A 27661-nucleotide genomic window follows, 5' to 3' on the forward strand; every position below is an offset into this window, starting at 1 on the left:
TTGTAAAGCTTTATATTATTAGAAGAGAGCAGAAGTAAATATAATTGTAATTGGTAAAACAAGTTATTTGGATAAATAAATAAATAAATAAATAAATAAATAAATAAAACATTTAACAGCTAACAATAAAATGAACACGATAGTACCATGAACATTTAACAAATGTATGTTGGAAAATAAGGATTTGTATTTATTGGGGAGTAATTCTACATTTTTACAGTATCCATGCACAACAGTGCCTTTCAAATTCTCTCACAGTAATCTTTACAGTATTTTAAAAACTATACATATGAACATCAGAGGGCACTCATATACAGATATCATAGAATCATGCTTATTCATGTAATTTTTTCAAACAATTCCTTTTAGAGTTTTTTTTTTTTTTCTTTCCAAGCCATTAATGCACATTTAAAAGGGAAGGCTATTTTCAGTACGCTAATTTAGTAATGCACTGCTACAAGATCCAGTCAACTCCAACATACCACATATAAAACTATAACATTCTGATGCTGTGACTGACTGGGTGATAGCCCCCACCCCCGGTGAGTGTTTACCTGTTATAACATCTTTGCATCGGGCTCCACAGACCTGCTCTGTTCCAGTTTCAGGATCTGTCTTCTTTAGTAGACGCACTACTTCAGTGTAATTGGCTGTGGCAGCACCATACCTGGCAGCAGTGAGGGCGATGGCGAGGTTCATTCGTGCATCATTGTGTTTTCCTGCAGCAGGGGACAAAACCAAAGAGGACATGAGTCACCTCCAGCCAGTGACTGGTGGTATGGAAGTGTGTCGGAACCGATATGTCACATCTGGCCCTGTCACATTGAATATACAGGATGGCTGGTCTGGTTGAACAATAACATTATTTAAAGACAGCAGCTCTTTGGTCTATTTGGACCTCTCCCTGACAGATGAGGTCTTACTTTGTATAATTTTAATTGTCAGAAATACATTTAAAAATAATGACGATTAAACTATTCATTAACACACACATAATCTGATTGTAAATGTGGAACATGTAAATATATACAATTATTTACTTCCAATTCATCTTTAGCTTACACAATGTAAAGTTACTGTATGACAAATAGTAAATATTTAAACTGTGAAATCTTTGCTGTATTTTTCTGGAGGTGAAATCTCTGAATATGCTTAGAAAGAAAGAAAAATAAGTAAACATGGTGACTATAAAGAACACCTAAGCATTATTATTGATTAAAACATGACATTGAAATCTGACATACTGAAGCTATGAGTGTACCATTCAAAAAAACATTTATGATAATTAATATTATTGCTACTTAAGATACTTGATGCGAAACCATTTTAATAAAATAATTTTTTTTTTTTTAAAAAAAGCCTGGTTTCATTAGGAAGTGATTCTTATGTATATCATTAACGAGTTATTGCTGGAAAATCCCTGGTTAAAGAGAACTGAAAATAGAGATGATTAATCACTTTTAATGCTGGTGTCTTGAGAGACTTCTTCTATTTATTATTGCCAGAGAAGTTCAAATCCTGAATGTTGGCTAGGAGGGAAATGGTTCTGCATTGCAGGAGAACATATTCTATGTGCCCTGAATTTGTAACAGCTAGGGGCTAGGTAACGGGTGCTCTGGTTAATGCTACAACATGCTGCAAGCAATTCTACAAGCCAAAAAAACCATTTTAAAGGCCACATTTTTAAATTAATTATTATTATTTTTTTTAAATTATATCTTATGTCATTATTTGTTAGCCTGGAAAAAATATTCATAGTTTTAAAACTAATATATGTGTATTATTAAACATAATGTTCTTGGTCGAGAAACAAACATGTTAGTTTCTCATAGAACTTATGTCCGTATTGGTGGAAAACAAACCCCTTATGATATCAGCATAGTAGACTTACAGTAAAATCAAATTGATCTAGGCAATAAATTGATACAACCAGCCTTCTGTGACGTTACAAAGGTCAAGTATAATTACTCACACTTCCTGACATTATTATGGCATCATGCAATGAGGCTCTGATAAGAAAGTACAAAAACAGACTAATACAAAATGGTACAAAATTCCATTGTTATTCTTTTTTCAATGGATACTATGATTTTCTGCTACAAGTTAAAAAATAATTAAACGCTGCAGGAAACGTATACATTGTTCAAATGATTGTTCCTGAGTGCAACACTTTAAATAGAAAATAAATGAAATAATAATAATAATAATAATAATAATAATAATAATAATAATAATAATAATAATAACCACAGTGTACTAAAACACATATCCTCATAGTCAGTGCGCAAAGCAAATTTAACATATAGCTCCCTGGAGGTGAATGCAGTCCACAGTCTTGCCTCCACCCCAACCTCAAACACAATCCCTGGTTCCTGGAGGTAAAAAATGCACTGAAGTGAGACAAATTCTGCAGCGGGACAAAACGCTCCAAGATGACAGGGACAATAATGACAATCAATTTCATGTCTCCCAGTCATGAGCTGGAAATGCTTGACTGGGCCGACTCTTTCAATTAAATTGTTGCAGGTATAGCGAGAGAAGCAGTTATCATCTGTGTGCTTCTGGGAATCAGTCCTCTGGGTAAAGAAGGGTTGCACAACACAAAAGACTTGCATTTTCTTGCAACTTGCGTTCCTTCAAGGATATACAGATGGGTACTGAAGATGTACAAACTTTAAAGCCATAACATCCATATTGTGTGAATGAACTGTAATAACTTGTAGGTAAAAAGTTGAAGATGACATGAATCCCATACATTTAAAGTAACAATTTAAACAGAAAATTATATTTTGACAAGTACATAATCTCTGGGTATGAATCCAGCCATGTCTAGTAATTGAAATCATTCCAACATGATGGCTGGAAAAGTCCTAAGAGAAATGAACTCATGCAGTCAAAGCCCAATTTCTAGTAAGAAGGTCACATCCTAAAATGTCATAGCAATGAATTGTTCTTGATTGAATAATTGGAGAGTAAAGAAATTACAGCTTAAGTGCATGTTACATTTTTTTTTTTTTTTTTATAAAATAATATTGTTAATTTAATAGTCTTGGGATTTCTTCTTTTTTTTTCAAACCACAAACATTTGGATATTGCTTTTATTGGGGGACCTTGACAAAAGGTTGCAGAATCTTTTTGGCATAAAAAAAACCAAAACCTTAAAAGAAGTATTTTTCAAAGATCACAGATTCTTCTTTTAACTCCAGTATAATGCCTCTTCTCCAGCGTTACTTCAGCTACATGAGTAAACTTGACAGATCACTGCTCATATAGCAGCCGCATTCCCTTAAAAAAATATGTTGCCTTTTTGCTGTACAAGAGAATCCAGATATCAACAAATGCTAAATGAAGTCTGACATATACCCCGAAGAAGCAAAGTTTAAGGTTTGAGGCTACAAAGGAAACCTTTAGTTAACAGGACATGCTATGTACACCCAGGCTAACAACCAACATATGCTTTGTTTTTCTTATGCCAAGACAGAGCACAATTAGCCCGCAGTAAGGAAGACTCTAGGACTAGTTTAGATAAAATACCCAGTAGCTATTTTCTGTTTTAAATGAACAGAAATTATGTTGTTTGTTATTTGGTTGCACTGACATAGCCAGTGAATTCAATGTAGTGTACTGGAACCAAAAAGGCATTTTAATAAGCAGGGGAACTTTTAAAAGGGACCATACCTTTTTATTCTTTTTTTATTTTTTACTTTTAATACATAAACACACAAACATAAATAAATAATTAATAAACACACATATTTGTTTATTAATGTTTTAATAAGATTAAGGTTTTTGGGGAGAATTAGAAAATGCCTGTTGAAATATCTTTACATACTAATGGTGATATTTTGTAATGAAAAGGCTATGAATGTGAAAAAGTAGAATCAGATCAGTGTTTAAATAACCTTTAGGTCTAGAGTCACCGTTTGAATGTAGGAAAGCATCACACTACAAGTTCTTGACATGTGGTCAATTTTTGAGCCTTATTAGTTTTGACACCTTAAACTAAACTATAAATTACTGTACAGCCTCTGCCTATGTTATAATAACACATGGCTCCACTCCAAAAAGAAAATGGATTAGATTTGAAAAAAAAAGAAAAAAGAAAAAGAAGGTATTTGTTGATATCAAATGAGGTATTGGCATGAGTGTATTCCACTTACAGCTATATCTGGTAAATTTGATTTTGAATGTAATTATGCATGTACTCTGCTGGTCAATTGATGTTTGGCTAGAAGGTCGGGTCTTTTAATCTACAACAGCCACCCACAAGTCTTAAACTGCGATTAGTTATCCATTGATGTTGCGTGGCCAATCTCACAAAGGTATCTTAAGCAGCATCAAGGAATGGCATCCTCAATAGACAACTACATGTTTGTTAACTATGGTCGAATTATTTGTTGTTTCCCTCAAGCGAAGTTTTCTGAGTTTTTTTTTTTTTTTTTTAATTATTATTTTCTCAAAGTGTGAATAACTAACAGGATATTAAAATTACACTAAGGACTCTTTATACTATTCTCAATATTAAACAAAGGCAGGCAACATTAAGCAATTGTGCATTTTTAACCCATCTCTAATTAGGATACCTGCACAGTCCCTGGAACGTCAATTTTAAAAGCCACTAGTACAATAAAGTTAAATCATCACTGTTGTAATATACACACACAACGTATTCATTTTATAAATCAAAATTCAAAGATCATACTCAGGGACTGTTATGAAAGATGAAAATGTTGTTATTTTTCTTTTACCTTCAAATTGTGTTCTATGCCTGGGATTTGTCACAAGTGACCCTGTGACAGAGAGAGCCCTGTTGCTGGTTCCTGCGCAAATACGTGCAGCCGGGACTCGAACAGGTGATGCGTTGCTGGGCAACCAGTTGAGCAGTTAGGCTCGCCCGGCGCTGAGCATTTCGGGAGGTGGCTGAGCATGGCTGGGGGCATGCCCGGGGAGGCTGTGCAGAGCTCAAAAAGCGTCTGCGCCACAGCTCGAGGCGACTGCACCGCCATGCTACACAGACAGGTGCTGTGTTTACATCGAAGAGGAGAGCGTCCGCTCCATGGAGACAACTACTACATGAAACCCTTCCACTCCAAGACGGTGCTTGTGAAAGCATTGCCCAGCCGAGGCCATGTGAAAAGGCCGTTTGAAGAGGCCGAAGTTGCCATGAGAATGCCGGGACACCGGGAGCCCAGAAGTAGGTCAGTTTAGGGGATGCTGATACCAAAAAGGGTAGAGAGAATTTGCGTTCCTTTTAGTGGGACTAGCGCCCGCATTGTGTGGTAAACTTTTATTTTTAGCTTGGTTTTATTTTGTTTTCTGTATTAAATGTGACACTAGGGCTACCATTGCTGGTACCCTAGTGTCAGCACTCGTGTTAATTAAATCTGCACGCCTGTGAGGCGTGTCAACACCTAATGCTCTGTGTCTGCCTCAGAACTGTTCAGTGCTGACCCACATACGTAACAAACCCCTTCTCCCTTGTATAAGGTATTGGTTCATTTTGAATGGAAGGCCTATGCAGCCAAAGTAACTGGTCTTTTGATCGAACCAACTTCATTTCTCGGGGGGTTCCCCACTGATGACGCAGATGATAATGAGGCTTGGGAACCCTCCGATATGAAAAATAGTGAATTCTGGCCAACTCAGATATTTTGGATGGAAGGAATACCTAATAAAATAGCCCACTGTGGTCAAATTGATAAACAAAATAGTTATCAGTCCAGAATCTTTACTCCCTGTGGGAAACTCTGAAAAGGGGGCCATACTTACATATGCCCAGACTAATACGAGGATGTCAAAGCTGCAGAACTGGGCTGCCACAAGGAGAACCAAAACCATGTCCTGCATGTACAGCATTGTAGGATTATGTTTAAGTGTGCCCCCGATGATCCACAGGGATTATCCTTTTCCCATTTAAATGTTAAATTAGACGATGTAAGGAGAATTGAATGTTTGGGATGTGATGAGACTCACCAAGTGAGATGGGGTCATTTGGGAAAGTTAGAATGTAAAAGATGGGAAAATTGCTACAAGGATTCATATATCTTGTAGATACCAGGTAACTGATTTAGTAAAACACACAGGTGATGATCATCATAATGTGGTGGCTTTTAAGGAACCTTTAAGAACAGAACCAGAAAAGGATTCCCAATCCTGCTGGAAGCACTGATATCTTGGACGCGAACTGGATACTGTATTCAAAAGACCATTGAAAGAAAAGTAACTGTTAAGGGCAATATTATTGTAAAACTCACTGGTACTGATTTAAACATTGTTAAAATGCTGCTAGCAGAAATATTATTGCAGAAATCTGTGTTAGCCTAAATGAGAGACTCAGTGAACTACAACAAACTGACATAATTCAATAACTTTGATGGGGCCTCTTGGAATGTGCATGCAGCTAAGCTTCTTCTCAGAAGTTGCCACTTGGAACAGGAGAGCCTCTCGCTTTTTATTCTCATCTTGTGGGAGTGCTAGGATTCTCATGGTAAAAGAATAATATGTTTTAACATCCAAGGCGAAACTTACTGACAGACCAGGTGTTCTAACTTTAGTAGGGGTGTGCCGATACATTGATACACACGTGTGACAGGGCAAGGAGCCCTGCATATGAAAAAGGGACAGGGCAAAGTCCTGCCATAAATGTATTTGTTTAGTTTAGTTTTGTTATTTAAAAACAAAAAGGTATTTGTTTGTTTATTTTAGAACGGGGTACCCCTCCGCCCCTGTGCAGTTTATTATTTGGTGTTTGTGTTTGTATTATGATTTATTTATTTGTATATAATTATGACGGAAGCCAAGGGTTTTGTTATTGTTTTGTTTCTGGCAGAGGTGAGATTAGGCAGCTCGTCCTCTGCCAGTGTATAATTGACCTATTGTTTGTGTTTAGTATTCGTGATTATTTAGTTTAAACTTTTATTTTGCTCTGTGAGCAAAGTGTTTTTGTTTGGATATTTATTTTGTTTTTGTTTGAAAATAAACGGCGCCGCAGCACCTTTGCACCGCAGTTACCTTGCCTTTGTTTTTTATCCTGTTCAGGCCCGACGTCACCACACAGCTACCCTGTCAAACACCGCGATACATTTCTTGATGATATGATTATCGAAACAGTGACCCATATCGTTTTTTATTTTATTTATTTTTTAGATGCATATAAATTTGATATAACAACAATTAATTTGTGTCAACACTGATAATATTATTTATTCGTATGTATCCTAAGGATGTTACGTCAAGCCCACGGGAAGCTGAGCGGAGGCGGGTTATTAATGTTCTTGATCATCTCATAAAGCTATGGAGGGTGACGGCAAAATTCAACCTGCTCCGGCCTGATTAAAATCCACAGTGTGGATTCATTTTGGTTTTAGCTGCGTCAAGGACTCGCCTCAAGTCCTTGATAAGACTCGAGCTATGTGTAAAATATGCAAGGCTCAAATCAAGTATTCAGGGAACATAACCAATCTGAGTTTTCACTTAAAACGACACCATCAGATTGACAGCACACCAATATCATTGCCAACACCATTGCAGTTAAAGACGGCAACGGCAAAGGAAAGTATGACCACTCGTTATGCACAACCTACACTAGAAAACTTTAGTCGTTCAAAATTATCTGCAACATCAGTGCAAGCTAAAAATATAAATCAGTCCATAGTGCATTTTATTTGCAAGGATTTCTCCTGTACTGTGGAAAACGAAGAGTTTTGAAAAATGATAAATACTTTGAGCCAAGGTACACTGTTCCTATCCGTTGTTCTATTACTGAAACTGCTGTTCCTGATTTATATGATCATGTTAAACGACAGATTATGCAAGAGCTTTCTAGGGCAGAGAGGGTAGCACTCACATGTGATAGCTGGACTTCATGAGCAACAAAATCATACGTGACAATTACCTGTCACCACATATCCGCAGACTGGACACTGGTCTTGAATGTCCTCCAGACAAGGGCTTTACTGGAAAGTAGCTCGCTTGCTGGGTAATTAAGCAAACTGTAAATCTCTTCAGACGAAGCACGACAGCAAGTAACATGCTAAAAGAGAAGCAAAAAGTGCTTGCCCTACCAGAACACAAGCTGAAAACCGATGTTGTTAGCAGGTGGAACAGTGCCTTTGATATGGTTGAAAGGTTTTTAGAGCAGCAACCAGCTGTATATGCCACACTGCTCTCAAAAGAAATTCAAAAAATGAAAAAGATCAGCATGAAATAGACATAACCTGTGCAGAAGACTTTATCAAGGTGCTGAAAACAATGAAGATTGCCACAACTGTTATGTGCGAGGAGTAAATCCCCACTGTGTCAATGTGGCACCGCTCCCTGCCCAGATCCTACAGAGCAACGAAGATTACTCGCCGATTGATAAAGAGATTAAAGCCACTAGCACAAGACCTGAAGAAGAGATATCTGAACGTAGGACCTTTACCTTTACCTTTGAATTAAAATCCTCTTGGTTGGTGGAAGGCTCACCAGGTGGCATATCCATTGTTAGCCAAGTTAGCAAAGTATTACCTGTGCAACCCAATGACCAGTGTCTCTGCTGAAAGGGTGTTCTTCACCGCTGGAGATGTGGTAACAGCACAGAGAAGTGCACTCAAACCAGAACATGTAGATCACTTAGGGTTCCTCAAGAAAAACCTCAATATATAACAGAATTATATTTGTTTAAAGAATAATTTTTTTTTTAATGTCAGGTTCAGAACTTTAAGAAAAAACTTGTTTTCAAGAACTGTGCAAAATGTTATTTTAGTTAAATTTATTATGATTTACAGTATTTGTATTCTTGTTAAAGAAATATATTTTAAAGAATAAACATGAAACAGCAAAGCAGGCTGTGAAGCTTTTTTGACCACTGTTGTTATTGTTAACACTTGCACAAACAAATGGGACAATAGTTGTGTGATTACTATATTTTTTTTATGTTTCATGCTTAATTTAATGTATTGTGATACGTATCGTATTGTGAAGACACTGCCGATACCCAGCCCTAAACTTTAGGGCCCCTCGCTTTTATAATTGTTATCTTAACAAGTGAGAGGAACTCCATGGTACAAAAACATATATTATTAGTTTTAGAGAAAACCTCATATATCCTTATGTTAGAAAGGAGGGAGAAAGCCTGGTACTGTGTATCATTAGTTTTAAGGAGTAGCCTGGCACCAAAAAGTATATTATTAATTTTAGAGATAAAGGCGGTCTATCAAAACAGATGTTTAGGTTTAATTAAGCCTTTTGACGCACAGCGGGAGAGAAAAAGTCCTATAAATATGGGAGCAAAATTACAATTAGTTATCAGCCAAGCTTGGTAACAAATGCTGTCTGGTCCATCTTTTGAAGACTTCTCTGCGAAGCTGACTGCTGGTGTTGTATTTAGAGCCTCTAGTTTGGACAACTGTCCTTTCTTTGTTCTGTTTTATAGTTTAATACATGCTTCTCTGTGGAGGGGAAGCATCATCTTGAATTTATATCTAGCCTATATTGAAGCATGATGCTATAGGATAGGATTATTATTAGCTTTAGGAGATGTTGTTATATTGTATCCATTAGTGTAAATGGGTGCCTTAGACTGCCTGAGGTGCATAATGTAACCATATTGCTTTATATATTATTAATGCTGTTGGTTTGCAAAGACACCAGACTGCCTGGATTGTCTATGAGCTAGGATTCGAAGTAGGTCTACAAGCGTTAATAAACCATCCATCCATCCATCCATTATCATTAACCGCTTACTCCTTTACAGGGTCGCGGTGAGCACAAGGCGAGACTACACCCTGGATGGGACGCCAAACCCAAAACCAAAGGAGTAAATATATACTCTGATTTGAATAACTGAATCTGTGTGACTGTTGTCGGGTATGGGAAAATCTGTAAGCCAGTACACGAACAACGCACTATAGGAGTTTATGCAATCAATTTGTCCTCCTGTTTGCCTCTCCTTATTCTATTAGAGAATTAAAGAAATGCAAAAACGTGACAGATGACTTTATATGTACACAAGATGCGATTTTTGAAGAATTTTGATGAATATGTAATTCATTGGTTGATTTCTAATATGTTATTTATAATAACATAACCCAATCCAATACTGGCATCTTAATTATTAATATACTACAAAAAAGGTACTCTAACTACAGTAAAGCAGGTCAGGTAAACATTAATCCAAATAGAATAGCAAAAGGAAAGAACTTACCATCATAATAGACAATAGCTCCCACAAGCTTGTCTTTCTTTAGCATGGGGAAAAGTTCAAGGGCTTTTGCTTTGCTGAGGACATAGCTGCTCTTCAAACACTGACCTCCTGCCACAAGATCATACATCTTTATACCAGCCCAGTAATATGGTAACTGCCACCACCTATAAAATATACAGGACACAATGACTTTACCAGCTAAAACTGTTTTAACACTCTAGAGATTTAAATATTTTATTTTATTTTGATACAACAGGTACAGGGGCTCCAGCGTTGCTTAACAGGCATACTCTCTTCGGAGCACACATTCTTGCTGAATGCCACCACCAACTTAGACCAGCCATTGTATTACATGAATAAAAATAAAAATAAATCCCTTATTTTTACTAGAAATCTATGGCCCCGAGGAAGGCTGGCATAAGTGGATTTGGCCATGGGACATTAATTCAGTATTTTTCCAATATTACAAACTTCACACACAATATGTTAATAAATACTCCCATAATATGTACTGGTAGTTAGGATGAAGAGTTTCTAAACATGGTGGCAAAGCTAAGTGATATAAATCTACTTATTTTAAATGAAGTGCATAATTTAATAATTAAAATGGTATAAATCTAGCAATAAACTACAAACAACAATACTTTTAACTGCCTCTTCTTGCAACTTACCAAACGATTACATTTTAAATATGGTGCTGACAATCTTAAAAAGTACAAAACAACAAAAAACATGACACTGTGTTCCATTATTTAATAACACGGTAGAACTGCATAGAACAACACAGAATATTAGTTACCAGTCAGTTACAGGTTTTTTTTTTTTTTTAATTTGGTACTTTTAAAAAGTCACTATAAGGATAATAGCCCCATCATTAAAATTGAATCCTAGCATGAGCTGTTTCTTGATAGATTTTTTTTCTGTTACAATAGTTTTATTCCTCTTTTTCTTTGCACTATAGAGCCAAATGTGTCAATGGCTTTTACAATTTGCTACATACCGCATATGTTATTGCCACATAAATATGAGATCTTATAATGTTTAAAGCTTTACCACTTATAAATAATGTAAGTGTATCCTTACTTGTAAACAGGAAGCATAATGGGTAACGGTGCTGACAAATGAGGAGCTATATCCAGAAGATTAGAACGTTCATGAAGGGCTTCTTTTACCATCATGTACTGAAAAAAAAACAGGAGCTTTAGCTTCAATGCCAAGGAATGCAGGCTATTTTATTTTACTTAAAGCAACAATCTGTATCAAAGGCAGGCATTTTCTGAATTCCTCAAATTAAACATAAAGGCCCACAATGCTGCTATTCACTTTGCAAGTTTTAAAGATACTGTAGAATTTTTAGATTTGGGCATACATTGAGACAGTCAAACTGAAAACACAAGCAAACCTACATTGAAGGCTAGGCTGACATGGAAATTACTTCTGCCATTTGGTCCAGATTCTGATTTACATTAGATTTCATTTTTCTGGCAGCAGCTGTTTTGAAAGCAGACACAAAAGCTTGGCAATTGAGATATTTCTTGCACTTGCTAACTTAGTTTAATCTGGCCCAACCATGGAAAGTTATCTAGAGTGCAGAACAAAGTGCAGAAAACTGGCAAAAAAAGTGTGTCCTTTCAATTAATTTTGATTTGCATTTAATATATACAGTATGTCTTGTATATTTTAATATTCAGCCAAAATATTTCTCTTTTAAAATAAATGAACGTGATACCATTTTTTTGTTTACAGTAACCTACCTTCCTCTGCATTTTTTTTAAATATATCTCTAACATAATGTCCTTGTGCACTACATAATTAATGTAATCAAATATGACTTCTGACACCTCCACCTTATACAACTTCACACAGCAACCATTTATTTTACATTATGTATTCAGACAGTAGCTGTACAAAACATGTAATTTATTACAAATATGCTGAATTTGCAGAAGTTGTAAATCATGTAATCACACTAATTGGTTCTCTCAAAATCTAACCCTGAAGACCCTTGTATCTTTATACTGGCAGCCATTAGACTCAAAAGGGAAACTTGATACATGAAGTAATGAGATTCTTATAAAAACTTGAAACATTATACCATTTTATTTTGAACCTAAGAGACTTCTTCTGAAATCATTAGGAAAGGAGTCTAATGTTCTAGTGTTATATTTTGAACGTACATATACTGTTCTTCAACCACTGTAGATCTGCCATCTCTCAAAACAACAATAAAAATAACATTATTTTTTGTAAATCCATAAGCATAACACTGAGTTATGGTTTGTTCATGTGTTAGTTTAACAACTTCTGTGAAGTTTCAATTGAATGTTCATTATTTCAGTAGTTCGGGACAAACACCAATCACAAAATGTTTTAGTACAAATATTTATTGTAGAGAATGCGGAGTATGCGATTTAACAGAAAAGTATGCTGTATATACACATTCATTTGGCATCAAACCTAACTTGGTTTGATGGTTCGCTGCCTGGCCGACTGGACGAGGCTGAGACCCCCATTTGATAAAACATAAAAACTGTTATTAAGAAAGGTGGAGATGGGGAGGTGGTGGGTTACGATGAAATCAAAACGCAACTGAGAGATAAGTGAAGAGGGTATTTATAGTGCCAACAATTTAAATTAGCTAATGTGTAAATTGAATGATTCAATTTGGTGATGCGGAGATTGGTGTCTGACCCTCCTCCCGAACTTTAATTATAAATTTCATTTTATCTAAATACTTTCAGGATAAAGTTTTTAAAATATTTAACATATTTTAAATAATGTAGTACTCTTTATAAAAATGTCTACTACAGATTCTGAAATTAAATATACAGTGCCTATAGTAAGTATTCACCCCCCCTTGGACGTTTTCAGTGTTTGTTGTGTTACAACCTGAAATCTTTATGCATTTAAAATTGTATTTTTTTCCTTTGATTTAGACAACCTACTCAACACTTTCAATGTGTGAAAAAATGGGTGGGTGAAAAAACAAATCAATTAAAAACAAAAACCTGAAAAGTCTTCATTAGATAAGTATTCACCCCCTTTGCTATGACACTCCTAAATAAGCTCAGGTGCAACCAATTGCCTTCAGAATTCACACAGTAAGTTAAATGGAGTCCATCTGTGTGCAATAAAAGTGGTTCACATGATTTCAGAGTAAATACACCTGTCTCTGTAAGGTCCCACAGTTGGGTAGTGCATTCAAAGCAAAGATACTACCATGAAGACCAGGCTAAAGTTGTGGAAAGGCACAGATCAGGGGTATAAAAAGATTTCAAAGGCATTGAATATCCCTTGGAGCACAGTCAAGTCGATCATTAAGAAGTGGAAGGTATACGGCACCACCCAGAATATGCTTAAAGCAGGCCGTCCTCCCAAACTGAGCAGCCGGGTAAGAAGGGCATTGGTCAGAGAAGCCAGCAAGAGGCCAATGACAACTCTGAAAGACCTACAGCGTTCCATGACTGAGATGGGAGAAACTGTCCATGTGTCAACAATAGCTCAGGTACTCCACAATTCTGGCGTGTATGGGAGAGTGGCAAGAAGGAAGCCATTTCTGAAAAAAGCCCATGTAAAATCCCGCTTGGAATTTGCAAAGGCATGTGGGAGACTCTGAAAAGATGTGGCAAAAGATTCTGTTGTAATACAATAAACTGTGAAAACGTCCAAGGGAGGTGAATACTTACTATAGGCACTGTAAGTAGTAAACAACCAATTACTATCCACATAAAAATATGATGTAAAAATCTTGATGTATTTTAAAATATAAATATAAATTGTAATAACATGTCTGAGTCTTTCCCTTACCTCACAAAAATGAACACCTTCATGATTAAGTATTTGCAATTCTAGATTATTTTGGTAGTGCTATAGTATAAGGCACTATAGGGAAAAATAAATGAAAAATGAATGCAAAAGGAAATAAAAACAATATGGATCGGAATTTAAATGATAACTGTCAACTATGCAGAAAAATGAAGCATTTACCTGTTCGTAATCTAATTTCATAATGGCTTTCTGTAGATATCTTACTCCTCCGTGAATGAGTTTGGTACTTCTGCTGCTTGTACCTGATGAGAAATCATCCCGCTCCACCAGGGCTGTTTTAAGATCTAATTGGAACAAAAAAATATATATATATATATCTATAAATATATCTATCTATCTATCTATCTATCTATCTATCTATCTATCTATCTATCTATATATATATATATATATATATATATATATATATATCAAGAAAAGTCTACTGCTAAGTGCCTTGAGACCACAGTATTCACACAGTATGGCTACACATGTAAAGTAATGAACATTATTAAACTTCACACAGTACCTTTTCAATTACAAAATATCTATCCAATGAAATAATACAGGCCTTACTTATATAACAGTTAAGGTATATTTAAAGGACTCATCATGTTGCAAAAATCTTATTACAGGTGCATCATTTTGTGCAATTGGAAATCCTTTTTCAGTGGTTGATGTTATAATTAACTGGTTAGAATGAGTGGGAGAGGGGATCTAACTCCCTACTGCTGCCCCATTAGACAGCTGAACTGGATAAAAGATAAAGGTTAAAGAAACCCCTAACTAGTACCATAGATAATTGATTTATAATGTATTAGCAGCAGCAGTAAGAAGCACATGTTGGGGAATAAGAGTGTCATCTCTCAGATCCAGTGACTCTGCTCCACCTCGTTGTTCTCTTCATTCACCGCTAAAACTAATTGCCTAAGATTGCTTCTTTCAACTGCTTTTGAGATACAGACCCAAAGGGAGAAGTTTAGAAGCCATTTCAATACAATGATGCAAGGTTACACAACACCATCATGGTAAATATTGGTTGAGAGTCTGTAAAGGGACTGGAACATGAATTACAAAATTATAATCCAAACTAAATTTAGCTGACACTAAGAAAAAAAAAGCACAAGTAAAATAAAAGGCTTTATTAACGAAAAAAAAACCAAAAAACATTACTTTCCATCAGTAAAATGCATATAATATAACATAAGCATTATCAAAATAAAACATACAAAATGTGGCTTTAAATCCCTATGTACTTGCATGGCATGTACAGTTGCCCAGTCAAAAACTAATCTGAAGCATATCCTGGAGCTATAACAGCTTGGTCATCCCTGGATAGGGAGATTTTGGAAGGTCGCCTGAGGTATCAGCGGCATTGGAGACATTCGTTAAGTTATCCTGACTGGAAGGAGATCCAGTGTCTGAGAAAGTCATGGGGCACACATGTTTAAAAATGCAAAACTATTCGGCATGCATGAGTACTACCAAGATGACCACATCTAACCAGATCACTAGATCCAATCCAGTTTAGGCATTACAGGATTACCTTGGGAAAGGCAAACTACATTTATTTTTTTGTCACATGTATTTTTAGGCACAATAGACCAACAAACCCACAGTTACTGGTGTTATGGTGTTAACAGTAAATAGTTCCAAGAATGCAGGGGCAGAAGGTACTTGAAAATACTTTACTTACTTCTTGTGACCGCATCCAAGGCACAACCTGAACCTGTTGCCCCGCCTCCAACAACAAGCACATCAAATTCCTTTGTATTCTGAAGAGCACACAACTGAGATTCTCTTGAAGGAAGCTCATCGAGATGAAGTAATTTTAATGGTTCTGCAGCATCCACAAAAATATGCTGTGTCTGTACAACAAAAGCAAAATAGACATTCCTTTGTTATATTATAAAATAACTGATGAACTGTGCATATTCATAAATCTATGTAATATATTGGATTTGTGTACATCTGACTATGTAAATATTTGGAAGTTAGAAATGTATCAAAATATAACATTTTTTGGTAATTTTTAAAACACACTTACCAACAAATAAAAAATTAATAACAATGCATAAAATACAACTTATTGGTCTGTTATAGATATGTACAAAGATACATTTATTAAGACTAGCTAATTATTTTCCACTTAATCTTAAGATAAATGTATATACCTTCACACTAGTTAGCTCTATTAATACCACACTGTCAAATCAGAGCAATGTGTGCATTTTGATAAGTGACCCTTAAAAAGGTGGACTGATTTACAGAAATATTCAATACAAAGTATGTTGCATAAGAGTTTTAGTAATGATTAAACGTTGTATTCATGCTGTACTTAGCATTCATTCTAAATGATTACATCAATCTTCTTCATGCTCATGATCCATTAGACTTGCAAATCTGTGAATGAACCTAGACATTTGCAATTTAGACTGTAACAGCAAACAAGATCTAATAATTAGTGTCTAGTTCTAAAGATGTGCATATTTAAACACCACAGACAATTAACAACCAGGTTGTCCTGTAATCATGCAAAATATATGAGTGTGACGCTGAATTGCATGCAAATTATTCTTCTGGGCAGAAAACTTTTTTTCATGGTTTGTTTGTGTGTATAAACACTGTTTAAAAGCAAACGGGATTTAAATATAAATATAACAATATCTGTAGTATGTACACCATGTCACATCTGACATTTTTCCATATATTTGAAAAACTGGTTTTCCAATTGTGATGTAACTTGCAGAGGTCGCGTTAACGCAAAACGTTGCATCCTAGACGCAAAATAAATCCATCGGACGGAAAAAATATTTTGTCATGCGTTCACTGGACGCACAGAATGGAAAGGGACGCAGACAAGCATATTCTTGGTAATCTATTACACTGCAGCAATGACTTGCTTGCTTGTTTAAAAAAATAAAAATGTTCTGCAATATAACTGCATTGATTAAGGTACACTCCAGTCCTGTAGGTGGCAGCAATAAGCCTCATATTTGGCTTTGCCAGCAATATTAAGGATATTTACTTTTAGCCTCTGTCCACACTACATAACCGATCTCGAGAACCGTACTCAAAAATGTTTTAATTAATCCAGCTCAAATTTAGCGTCCACACTGAAGTACCGTTTCATGTTTAGTCGGACGTAATGCGTACACACACTGCTATTAGAATAGTTTGGTTACAGTTCCTAGCAGCACAATGAACACTGGAATTTAATACGCTAGTATCCCACCATGCACTGTATTTTATTTTAAAAGAATGTGTTATGCCTCATATTAAGAAAGGTCCATATTGCTAAGAAATAAAACAAGCATTTTGGAAAAAGTAAATGCGAACACACACACACACAAGTTGGGCTTGAAGTTTTCGGGTTTTCAGAAAAAAACTGTTAATTGCAAAACAATCTTTGCTTTTACCTTCATATCTTGCCTGAGCGTAATTTTGGTCTCTTTAATTTTATTTCAAACAGAGCTGACAAAGTTAATTGTTCATCCCCGATTCTACTTTTAACTCGCATTTCATTTTTGCAGTCTCCTAATTTAACGTTGTGCTTTTGTTATTTTCCGCACTAGTTTAACAGGGCTGCTTTTACATATTTTTTTAAGTATAAAAATTTATACCTAGTACAGAGTGTACACTGACAGCAAGTCAGTTGTCAGTCTTAAGTTTTTTGCTAACCAGTCAGCATCTTTAGGGGATTCTCATGAAGAAGATTGCTCATCTGCATCTCAGCCATCTACTTCTGACTACGAGTACTACAGTGACAGAAGCAGTTGCAAGCAGTAGTAATGCACAAAAATGCAAACGAAAAATATGTTCTTATAATTTTGAATGGGAGATGAAGTATCTGTGGCTTGTTTATTGAGGCGGCAAGATGTACTGTGTGTGAGAGAGCTGCTGGGCAAAAAAAAAAAAAAAAGAAATACATATACGCACGGATGTACAGTTTTTCAAGAATCTTCGCTTAAAAGACATGGCGATGCTGTTGCTGAATGCAGAGAAATATTAAAACACATGTAGATCAAGGCAACAAACAGTGCTTAGTATCCAGTCTCATTGTCATGTGAACAGTCTACTGTTAGTACATATAAACAAAGGAAAAAGTGTGTCTGTGTTTATATGTGTATCTATACACAGACAGATATTTTTTTTTAAACTACTACATTCCATAGAGTTTTAACGTTCATAAAAATGTACCAAAATGCACATCCCTGGAGTTTTTTAGCCTTTGTGTTAAAATGTATATTTGATGGATGGGACAGCAAATTTTTGGCATGTGTGTTTCAGGAATGCATGAACAGAAAAGCTAGCGCGACCTCTGAACTTGATATTAACATTATTTAGCGTACTGTAATATGTAAAAATATCTGGGGATTTATGGGAGTGTACATATTTCCATTTGCAGGTCATACTGCATTTATCTAGAAAACCACACATCAACTTGTGATGAAACTTGGTATAAGCAGTATTTATCATACATAATTGAGAGCATCAGATTGTGGGCATATATGGAGGTGTCTCTGCCTGTACACCCATTGGTCTGTATGTCTAATGCATATTCAATTATTAAATTTTAAAGAAATCAGAAGCGCTGGTGAAATTATTATTCCAGTCATTACATTGGTTATAATAACACAACAAATATTAGACATTAGGTATATTCTACCATTTTGTTTAAATTACAGAGTACGCAACAGCAACATAAACCTGGATGATCTGTTTTAACGCAACAATCAATCAATCACAATAAACAATTGATGTCTGCCAAGCTTATCATCCTAAACTTTGGATTAGCAAAATAACCTATAAGGCTTCCATGATGTGGAGCATCTAACGCACATACTACATCAGGTGTTGCTTCTTTGTAAATTATTGGTTGAAGCAGGTATAAAAGTTTGAGCCACAGCTGATACAGGCCAATTAGACCCCATTTCTCAACGCAGAAAGACATCTTTGAATGAGTGTGGTAGTTGGATGCCATATTAGTGGGAAGACCAACAGGGAGACCAGAGTAGCAAAAACAACCGTGTGGATTACTGAGCTGCGTGAATAATGAACACAAAATCTGCTCAGGATATTCTACAATATTGTAGAACTACCTCAATGGCTATCAAGTGTCATCCACACTAAAGGTGATCACAGAAATACTAAATGTGTATGGATGGGTAGAAGTACAACACCTTTTTTCATAACACTGCATGCAGTGTTACTTTCCCAGGAAACAGGGAAAGTAGTAGTATTATTATTTACTTATACTATTGTTTATACTCACCACATACTCTTCACAGTTATGAGAATAAATATACATTTGGCATAGAGGCATGAATCAGGCATAACCATAGTTTACAATAACATCCATACACAAGCAACAAACATTTTTGCATTGAGTTGTTTAACTTGAAACAAATGAAACATTTTGTATTCACATTTACAGACACTGCAGTAATGGGTAGTGAATATAGTAGCTAAATTATTTCAGGTAGTATTGGTGAAACAACACCGCAGAACCCTGCAGCAATTTAATGAATTACATGCTTATAAAATTGGATGCATATTGTTTTTTCTTGCCTAATATACAAACACATTAATATTATTACAGTAACAAAAGCACTTTTAAGGGCTGTCCACAGTAATGTTAATTTATGCTGGTCTTAAAAAAAAAATATTTCTAATTAATTAATAATCAACAACCGCATTGCCACAGCAACTGCATCCTAGAATGCTATTATTTATAGATTCCCTGGGGTTACTTTCAAATACCGCTCCTACAGCGGCAGACACATTTTATTAATGTAGGAAACGGGAGCTTTTACAAGCCTTGAACTAAAGCCAGAAATAGGGAACCCCACTGCAATCCCTGTGTTGTTTTTCTTCCATTTGATTTATATCTTAAAATATACCCAACTCAGTTTTTTTTTTTACAATACACTTTTACTGTGCTCAGGAGACACAATACAATTACACACAACCTATAGTTAGGGCTTCTGATTTTCAGTTTTAACCAATAAAACCTGATAAAACACCTCCAATATCGGTGGACAGCCAATAAACACTGGAAAAACTGAGGAAATGGTTAATCAATTCATGTTGACTTTACCCTTTTCCCTTTAAATATAAAACCTACTACAAAAATAATAATAAATACATTTCCCAATGCTGCTGGGCAATATCCCGCCTTCTTGACTTGTATCGATAATTGATTCGTTCTGAATACTTCGCCCAAACTACTGAGTGACAGCACATTCCTACATTTCTATTGGAGACTCTGCTTGCAAGATTTAAAACGACATTACAATCAGGAATGGAGGCTTGTTAGCGGGATTTAAGGCTGTATTACAGTTAAGATACAGAGAATTGAAAACAGAATTCTGGCGAAATGTACAAAACCCACACACAAAAACCCCAGAAGAATGTGCCCGTGACCATAGGGATTTCGTTGTGGAAGACAGCAAAGGAAAGAAGGTACAACTTAAGTGTGAAAGTAACTGTTGAGTTACTACTATACATATGTCGACAGAAAGCACAGAAAAATACAATTAATAAAAACTTAGGTTCCTGTAAAACAAAATTACAAAATTATCAAATGTAGGTATAACCTATCTCTGTAGTTTTCAGCTTTTTTTTAACTATAAATCTCATATGGCTCCAAGACAGTGGGCTACACTTCTGCCAAAGACATTATATATATATATATATATATATATATATATATATATATATATATATATATATATATATATGTTTCTTCAAACTATAATCAATTAACAAGCCTTGGTATTAAAGAAGATAACTTGTAATCACTCAAATTTACCAAACCAGTTATCCAATCCACTCTGTAATAGGGTTTGTCTTGATATTCTAATGTATGTGATTCAGACTGAATTCTTTTGGGAGATGGATTTATTGAAGGCTGAAACATTAGCCTGTGACAGGTGTTACAAGGTTGACACTGGTATGCCCTTTTTCCATATATAGTGCAAGTGCAGGTTGCACTATATATACCAAACTGTTTCGTTCATTTGGAAAGTAAAAATATCACTGGTTCTAAAAATCTATAGATTTTTAGAGATACACTTTGCCAAATATGGATATTTATGGACAACAAAAAGGTTTTGAAAATACAGTTTAATTATTGTCCTTCAGAAAGTATTGTATCTTTCTTCATTTTAAAAAATTACATTTTAATTTCTATTGAGCCCCTGGTAATGGCAGGGCAAGGATATTCAAAACCGCTGCTGTTTGGCTGAAAAGCTGAGGGCAATGGGACAATTAGTAAATCAGATTTAAAACAGTATTGGCCCCTAGTTCCAAGCACAGCAGAGACCAGTAATATATTGTTCGGCAATAGAAATACAGTACATCATTTAACAAAAGTGTTGCTTATAAATCGGGTAATGAAGTATTGAGGCAATGTCAAGTAGTTACAAGCGTCACAGACCCAGGGAAATTATTGAAGATATAAATACACACACACACACACAGACACGTTTGCATTCCTATATTTGTGGGGACTCTCACTATATTTATATTTACTATTTTTAACTCCAGTCAGACAAAACTCCATACAGGGTGAAAGTCTACAACAAACTAAATATTTTGGCTTTTTTTTTTTTTTTTTTTTTAAAGGTGTATTTAGTTCTTAAAAACATGTTTTACACAGTGGGGATGTCCCCACAACATTGTTTTTTTCAGGAGTTACTACACACACACACACATATAAAAGCACTGTCCACAAATTCAGGAACACCCAGAATGTAGGAAGTGTTACAGAGGTGAAAAAGTAGGAGAAAATCTTACTGGAATAAGAAAAAATAAGCAAATTTAAGAGGAGTGAATATTTGGCTTTTGAGGAAATGGTATTATACATTATATTTCCAGAACTTTAAAAAAAAAATAATAATAATAATTGTATGGTAACTGTATGGGTGAACACTGGTGTTATTCTATAAGAAGTGCCACTGGATCTCCAGTGTCCACACAGTTCCTTTCCAAAGGATATCAGAACACAGTTTTAGATTAAAGCATACCTGTTTCTTGTACGCAGAAAGCTGGGAGACACCATAAATTGCAGCAACTGCGCCTCCTCCAAGAAGAATGGTTCTCTTTGCTGCCCTGCGGAATGCCATGTCTTCCTCTGTGGAAATATAATGTTGCACTTAATCTACTGCAGCTTTGAAATAAAAGATGATTGACTTTAAATGGTAGGTCTTGCTATTATTAGCAAAAGAACATAGTTTTTTTGTTTTTTTTTTAACTGATAATCTGTTCATTAATTACATTCATTTTAGACAGAAACAGATGCACAGTACAGTCCCAGCAGATAATGGCTGATACAATCACTGTTTATTAAGAGGTAATTATCAATTAAATTCCTATTTAGATGCTGTTCAGGTGTACTTATGAGTAACTGATTGCAATTTTCCAGGATAAAGTGTACTGTGCCTTCCAATTTACGAGGAAAAAAAAAATTTGAAATCGCATACAAAGATACTGGTTTTATGGTGTGAAACTAATTTTTGAACAAATGCTAAAAAAGGCAGTATTTTTGCTCGTTATTGCAGCTTTTTAGATACATAATTTACATCTGGAAATTAGTGTGTCATCTGTCAGACTTTTACACTACAACAAACATCAATAACAATTTTTGTATGAAACTTTAGTCAACACAAAGCAGTACACCATTTTATAGTTTTAAGTCCATTTTATAGTTAAGCATACATTTCCTCTCTGCAGTTTAAGGAAGTCACTTGTACATTGTTTCTATAGCTTAGCAATACATGTAGGCTACTTTATATTCTTGAAACTACATGGTAAATAGCAGCAACATAAACCTGAATGATCTGTTTTTATGCAAGAACCATTCCTTTTGAAAACACATTATTATTTTTTTTGTTGTTCTGTTAATGCCAACAGCTTTCAAAACAGTCCCTGTTTAAGACTTCATTGTTAGAAATTGGAAGAATACACCAAAAGAAAATTAATGGGATATATTTTTTTAATAGTTACTTCTTAACTGTTTAAATTCCTATGACGAGTAGTGTACTTCTTAAAATTTGTTACGATATTTTTAAATTAAAGTTTGTTGTCAGCTGTAATTTTAAAAAAAGCACACAGCAAATAGTTACCATTTCTACTTGGCATAGTGCCTGTCTGAAACATTACAGTCAGAAGTAATACATAATGTCACATCAACCCAACCATGCCTATCGCAAGTCAACTGACAGCTGCTTCATCTCACGTTAAATCCTGATCTTCTCTTTATGAGCAATCAGAAGACATGTTTTGGGAATTTGCCATTAATGTGTTAGTCTACAAGAGTCTGCTTTCAAACAAATATCCGGAAGGTCACCTTTCAGCTGAACATTGGCAATGATGAATAAAATACTGGTATATATGACAGCATCAAATAAATAAACAGCATGTCAGTGACATTCATCTCCCGCCATGGACGTAAATACAAGATCTGTCAGTAACATGAAAAAGTAGATCACCATGACCTACATCCACTACAGTGTAGTGTATGTGTTGACATGCAGCTAGACGGACACTCCCAGGTTCTGATACTATCAATAAGTTGTGTTAAGAATGTCTTTAAAGTTTCATCAAAATTGTACAAGAGGTTCCACTAAAAGCATCCATATACCCTGAAGACTATTACTCATTGATAATACACTATATGGGTATTATTTCTCACTCATTATACATGATACATTGAGAAGACGGTGTTACATATGATATGCAATAACTAAGTAATTATTTATTTAAAATATTGGTCTATTTAACTACCATAATATGATTAATAGTGTTGTTGAGGTTGGATGGTTGGTTGCACTGCACATCTTTAAAATGTACACTCTTGTTTATTTTACACTGCATCTTAGATTGAGTAAAAATGACTTTAATAAAATAATATTTCCTTCATTAAAAGCAGTGGGTAGGAAATACAGTAGCACGACTAGATATTCACAGGAAGAGAATCCTGCCATCTTTCTTTCTAAATAAATACAGAAAGCTTTACAGCTTAACCAAAGCTGCTGTTAATTCCACCATCCACTCTGGGATTCTTCTACAGCAATTACAAAGACTGTAGGAATCTGTGCAAATAAAGAAAGCTATAGAACAATAAAAAAAATAATCATGGAAGTAAATGTGTCTACAGAAAATTGATTTTCCACCAGTCAAACGGGGATACAAAATTGCTGTTGATCAGTCAAGCTCATTAAGTTAGTGCAGGGCTAGGCTGCAAAGTGGGCTATTTTGGAGGCTATGGGCGAGGTTGATGGTCTCAACTTGGTCACCAGTGAATATTAGTCTACATAACAAAATATTCACAAACAATACCAACTAAACAGCTTAGTTTCAAAACAATTCACATGATCATGATAATTATTAGAAGGTGTTTTACTAACAATTTCTATCTGTGAGTGACCTGTCACCAAGTTATTTTTTTGATATGGATGCCTTAAATAGTGTATATGCCCCCACCTTCCTCTCCCTGAATGACAGGCAACCAACCCTCAGAGAGCGAATGAAACATGAGTTTTATCAGGTTGCTGAATTTTCAAACTACACCAGGGCAACTGATTGCATCTACATGGCACATAGACCACCTGCAGCTTCAGAATACATTTATAGAACTATGGAAAGATTTCAATTCCATGAATATGCAGGGAGGCCGAGATGCCAATGGAGTCATTACTAATGTTGTGCCAATTACAGTGCAAGTCATGATGACACAATGACTCATGCATATTCAACCATTACTGATATACAGGTCACTTTCAGAATCAAGCCCAATCTGTAACATATTATAGGCATATGTTATCTATTTAATTCCCTGCTGCATAACCAAACTTCTACACATTTCAGGGATCCATATTTACTGTATACTGACAAATTGACAGTTATGTGGAGTTTCATCCTCAAATATATTAAAGGAAATAGGTGAAATGCCACTTATATTTGGCAGTGCTTTTGTAACTAATAACAAATAAAATGGCAGTTTGTCACGGAATTTAGAACGTAGTGGTGCGTAGTGATTTATTCAGCATGTAGTATGCAAGCCGTGCTATACACTACATATATGCACGGTCATGTGATGCTGTTTAACCAATCAGAGGATTGGTTATTTTTCCAAGTTGTGTTTATATCTATCTATTATTATTATTATTATTATTATTTATTTCTTAGCAGACGCCCTTATCCAGGGTGACTTACAATTGTTACAAGATATCACATTATTTTTACATACAATTGCATTTTTTTTACATACAATTACCCATTTATATAGTTGGGTTTCTACTGGAGCAATATAGGTAAAGTATCTTGCTCAAGGGTACATCAGCAGTGTCCCCCACCTGGGACCGAACCCATGACCCTCCGGTCAAGAGTCCGGAGCCCTAACCACTACTCCACACTGCTGTCATATATATATATATATATATATATATATATATATATATATATATATATATATATATATATATATATATATATCTCAACTCATTGTCTATACAGTATAAAACGCTTTTTATTTATTTTTTCTTTCACAAAATTAGGTAAGAAACACCATTGGAAAGAACCGTTCTGTAAGCTTTACACGGTATCTGTATTTCAGTGTACAACCTTACGTAACATCTCAACAGACTTAACAGACACACACAAAAAAGAAAGACTACGGAGACAGGAAACCAGCGAGCACAGTGCTCCTTCGGTTCTATCAAATCTTGCTGTGAAGAATATACCGGTACTTAATGAATCTACACTATCTACCTAGTATGGTTCAGTGAAACTGAACACCAATACCTGAATATTATGTTCTTGTAGTTGACTGAATGTCACTTTATTTAATCAAAATGTATTTGTATAAATTGATCAAAGTATGTAAAAAGACAATATTTACATCTAATTGGTTTTCCAATTCCAGATCCAACAGCTTTCTTCTTGTCTCACTTCATAACAAAAACAAAAGTAGAATCAAAGGTTACCTTCATAAATCTGGCCTACCTATAAATCACAAACATACATTGACAACACAGCCCCTCAAATGTGTAATAAACGTCGATTCAACTGTTTAAATCTAAACTACAAAAATTTAAAAATAATTAAATCAACTACTTACAATACCTTCCAGACAGGATTTGTCAAAAAAAAATACCCTAAACCCTATATCACCCCCGTTTTCGATCTTTATTCACAGCCGCCAATATTTTTTCCCCACAAGATCATGCATGAGTCACATAACTGAATTATTTTCTTAAAAGTAACAAGATACAATAAGTTCCGCAACGTCAACCTAACCCAGAAGTAAGCCCTGTGCTTCTGACACTTCACGCATCCAATAGAATTCTAAGAAATTGACCCACCGCCAATGGTATTATTAAGAGAGGCGGTACGTTCTCCCGAAGTTAGATTGCAAATCAACATATTCTATAGCAGCATAGCATATGTAACTATTTTTTTACACAAAAATAACCGGCAAAAGGTCTAAAATATTATTGTGTGAATACATTTCGTAACAGAATATTTCAGTAATATAATTATTAGACAGTGCAATCACTGTACTTCCTGATACTGTGTTTAAGGAAGGGGCTGTTTAGCTGGTCTCCCAGTAACGTAATATAGACGTAAAATATTGTTTGTTTATTTGTTTTTTTCCCCATAATAAAGTACCGTTGAAACTGCTCCACATAGTATACATTTCTTTGTGGCAACTTAAAAATATAATTAGAAATGTGCCTTAAATAATTATGTTCTATTATCACAGCTGTTGTTTTTTTTATCCTATATATATATATATATATATATATATATATATATATATATATATATATATATATATATATTAGGCAACACAAAGCTAGACACGAGTTATAATAATATCGATAACAAATCGTAAATGATCCTTAACAAATAGAAAATACACGTACTTAACAATAACTGTATGTAGGCCTATAATAATGTTACTGTTTAAACTATTTTTGAACGTTCAGTATTCAATACACACAGCACTGTTATTTGGTATTACTATTATTGTTACACACCTTTTCATAACGTCCAACGACTCCTTCTACTTGTCAAGTGTTACTTCTAGTGAAAAATGCAATGTCATTTCATAACAGGTGCAAAGAGACAGATAACTTGAGAGCCAGCTGGAATGTAAACATCCGTCCTTGAATTAGAACTGCAGCCAATGGCAACCCAGCAGAAGAATTTGCGACTCAGTGTCTGGGGGGTCTCCCAAAGAACGATGACACTTGATCAGGAACCGGGCAAGCCCCAAGCACGTGGTCTCAGCAATTATAGGTTAATTCTCCATTGACCAGGGTAGCCTTCAATCAGGGACCTATGTAACTTACATGTATCTTCATGACATTGTCACAAACTATTTATTTTCTGCAAAAGCCAAATACAGAATCCAAAATGTGACTTTATAGCACACTATTATATGCAGAGAATGCTTGCTAGTTGTCCAAGCAGAATTGTTTCTTAAATAGGTGTGTGTTTTTCCAAGGTCTCCCCATTTTTAATGTTTAATATTTTGCCCAATATGTTAAGATATCTGACAATATATTGATGCACAACTAGCTATAAAACTGTTGGTGATTGAAGCAAGTGATAAGGTTTTGTGTGGCATTTGAACTTAAGTCAATAGATAGAACAAAG

General features: G+C 35.1%; 1 protein-coding gene across 6 annotated transcripts in view; it reads right to left on the reverse strand.

Annotated features, from left to right (window-relative positions):
* Positions 1-27202, reverse strand: part of LOC117426874 (glycerol-3-phosphate dehydrogenase, mitochondrial-like) — a 40266-nt gene extending 13064 nt beyond the window's left edge. The window contains exons 1-8 of one of the 6 annotated variants that reach the window (XM_034045031.3): positions 27040-27201; positions 25899-25947; positions 22024-22130; positions 15690-15861; positions 14174-14298; positions 11270-11367; positions 10187-10350; positions 555-719 (exon numbers count right to left, since the gene is read on the reverse strand). In XM_034045031.3, coding sequence (XP_033900922.2) covers positions 555-719; positions 10187-10350; positions 11270-11367; positions 14174-14298; positions 15690-15861; positions 22024-22122 — 823 coding nt within the window. In that variant the 5' untranslated portion in view covers positions 22123-22130; positions 25899-25947; positions 27040-27201. Of the gene's footprint in view, positions 1-554; positions 720-10186; positions 10351-11269; positions 11368-14173; positions 14299-15689; positions 15862-22023; positions 22131-25898; positions 25948-26117; positions 26314-27039 lie in introns of those variants that run through there. The other 5 variants (XM_059033794.1, XM_034045030.3, XM_034045032.3 and 2 more) reach the window with 5 other exon arrangements.
* Between the last annotated feature and the right edge of the window lie 459 nt (positions 27203-27661).

Source organism: Acipenser ruthenus, chromosome 11 (genome assembly GCF_902713425.1).
Source record: "Acipenser ruthenus chromosome 11, fAciRut3.2 maternal haplotype, whole genome shotgun sequence".
NCBI lineage: Eukaryota > Metazoa > Chordata > Actinopteri > Acipenseriformes > Acipenseridae > Acipenser > Acipenser ruthenus.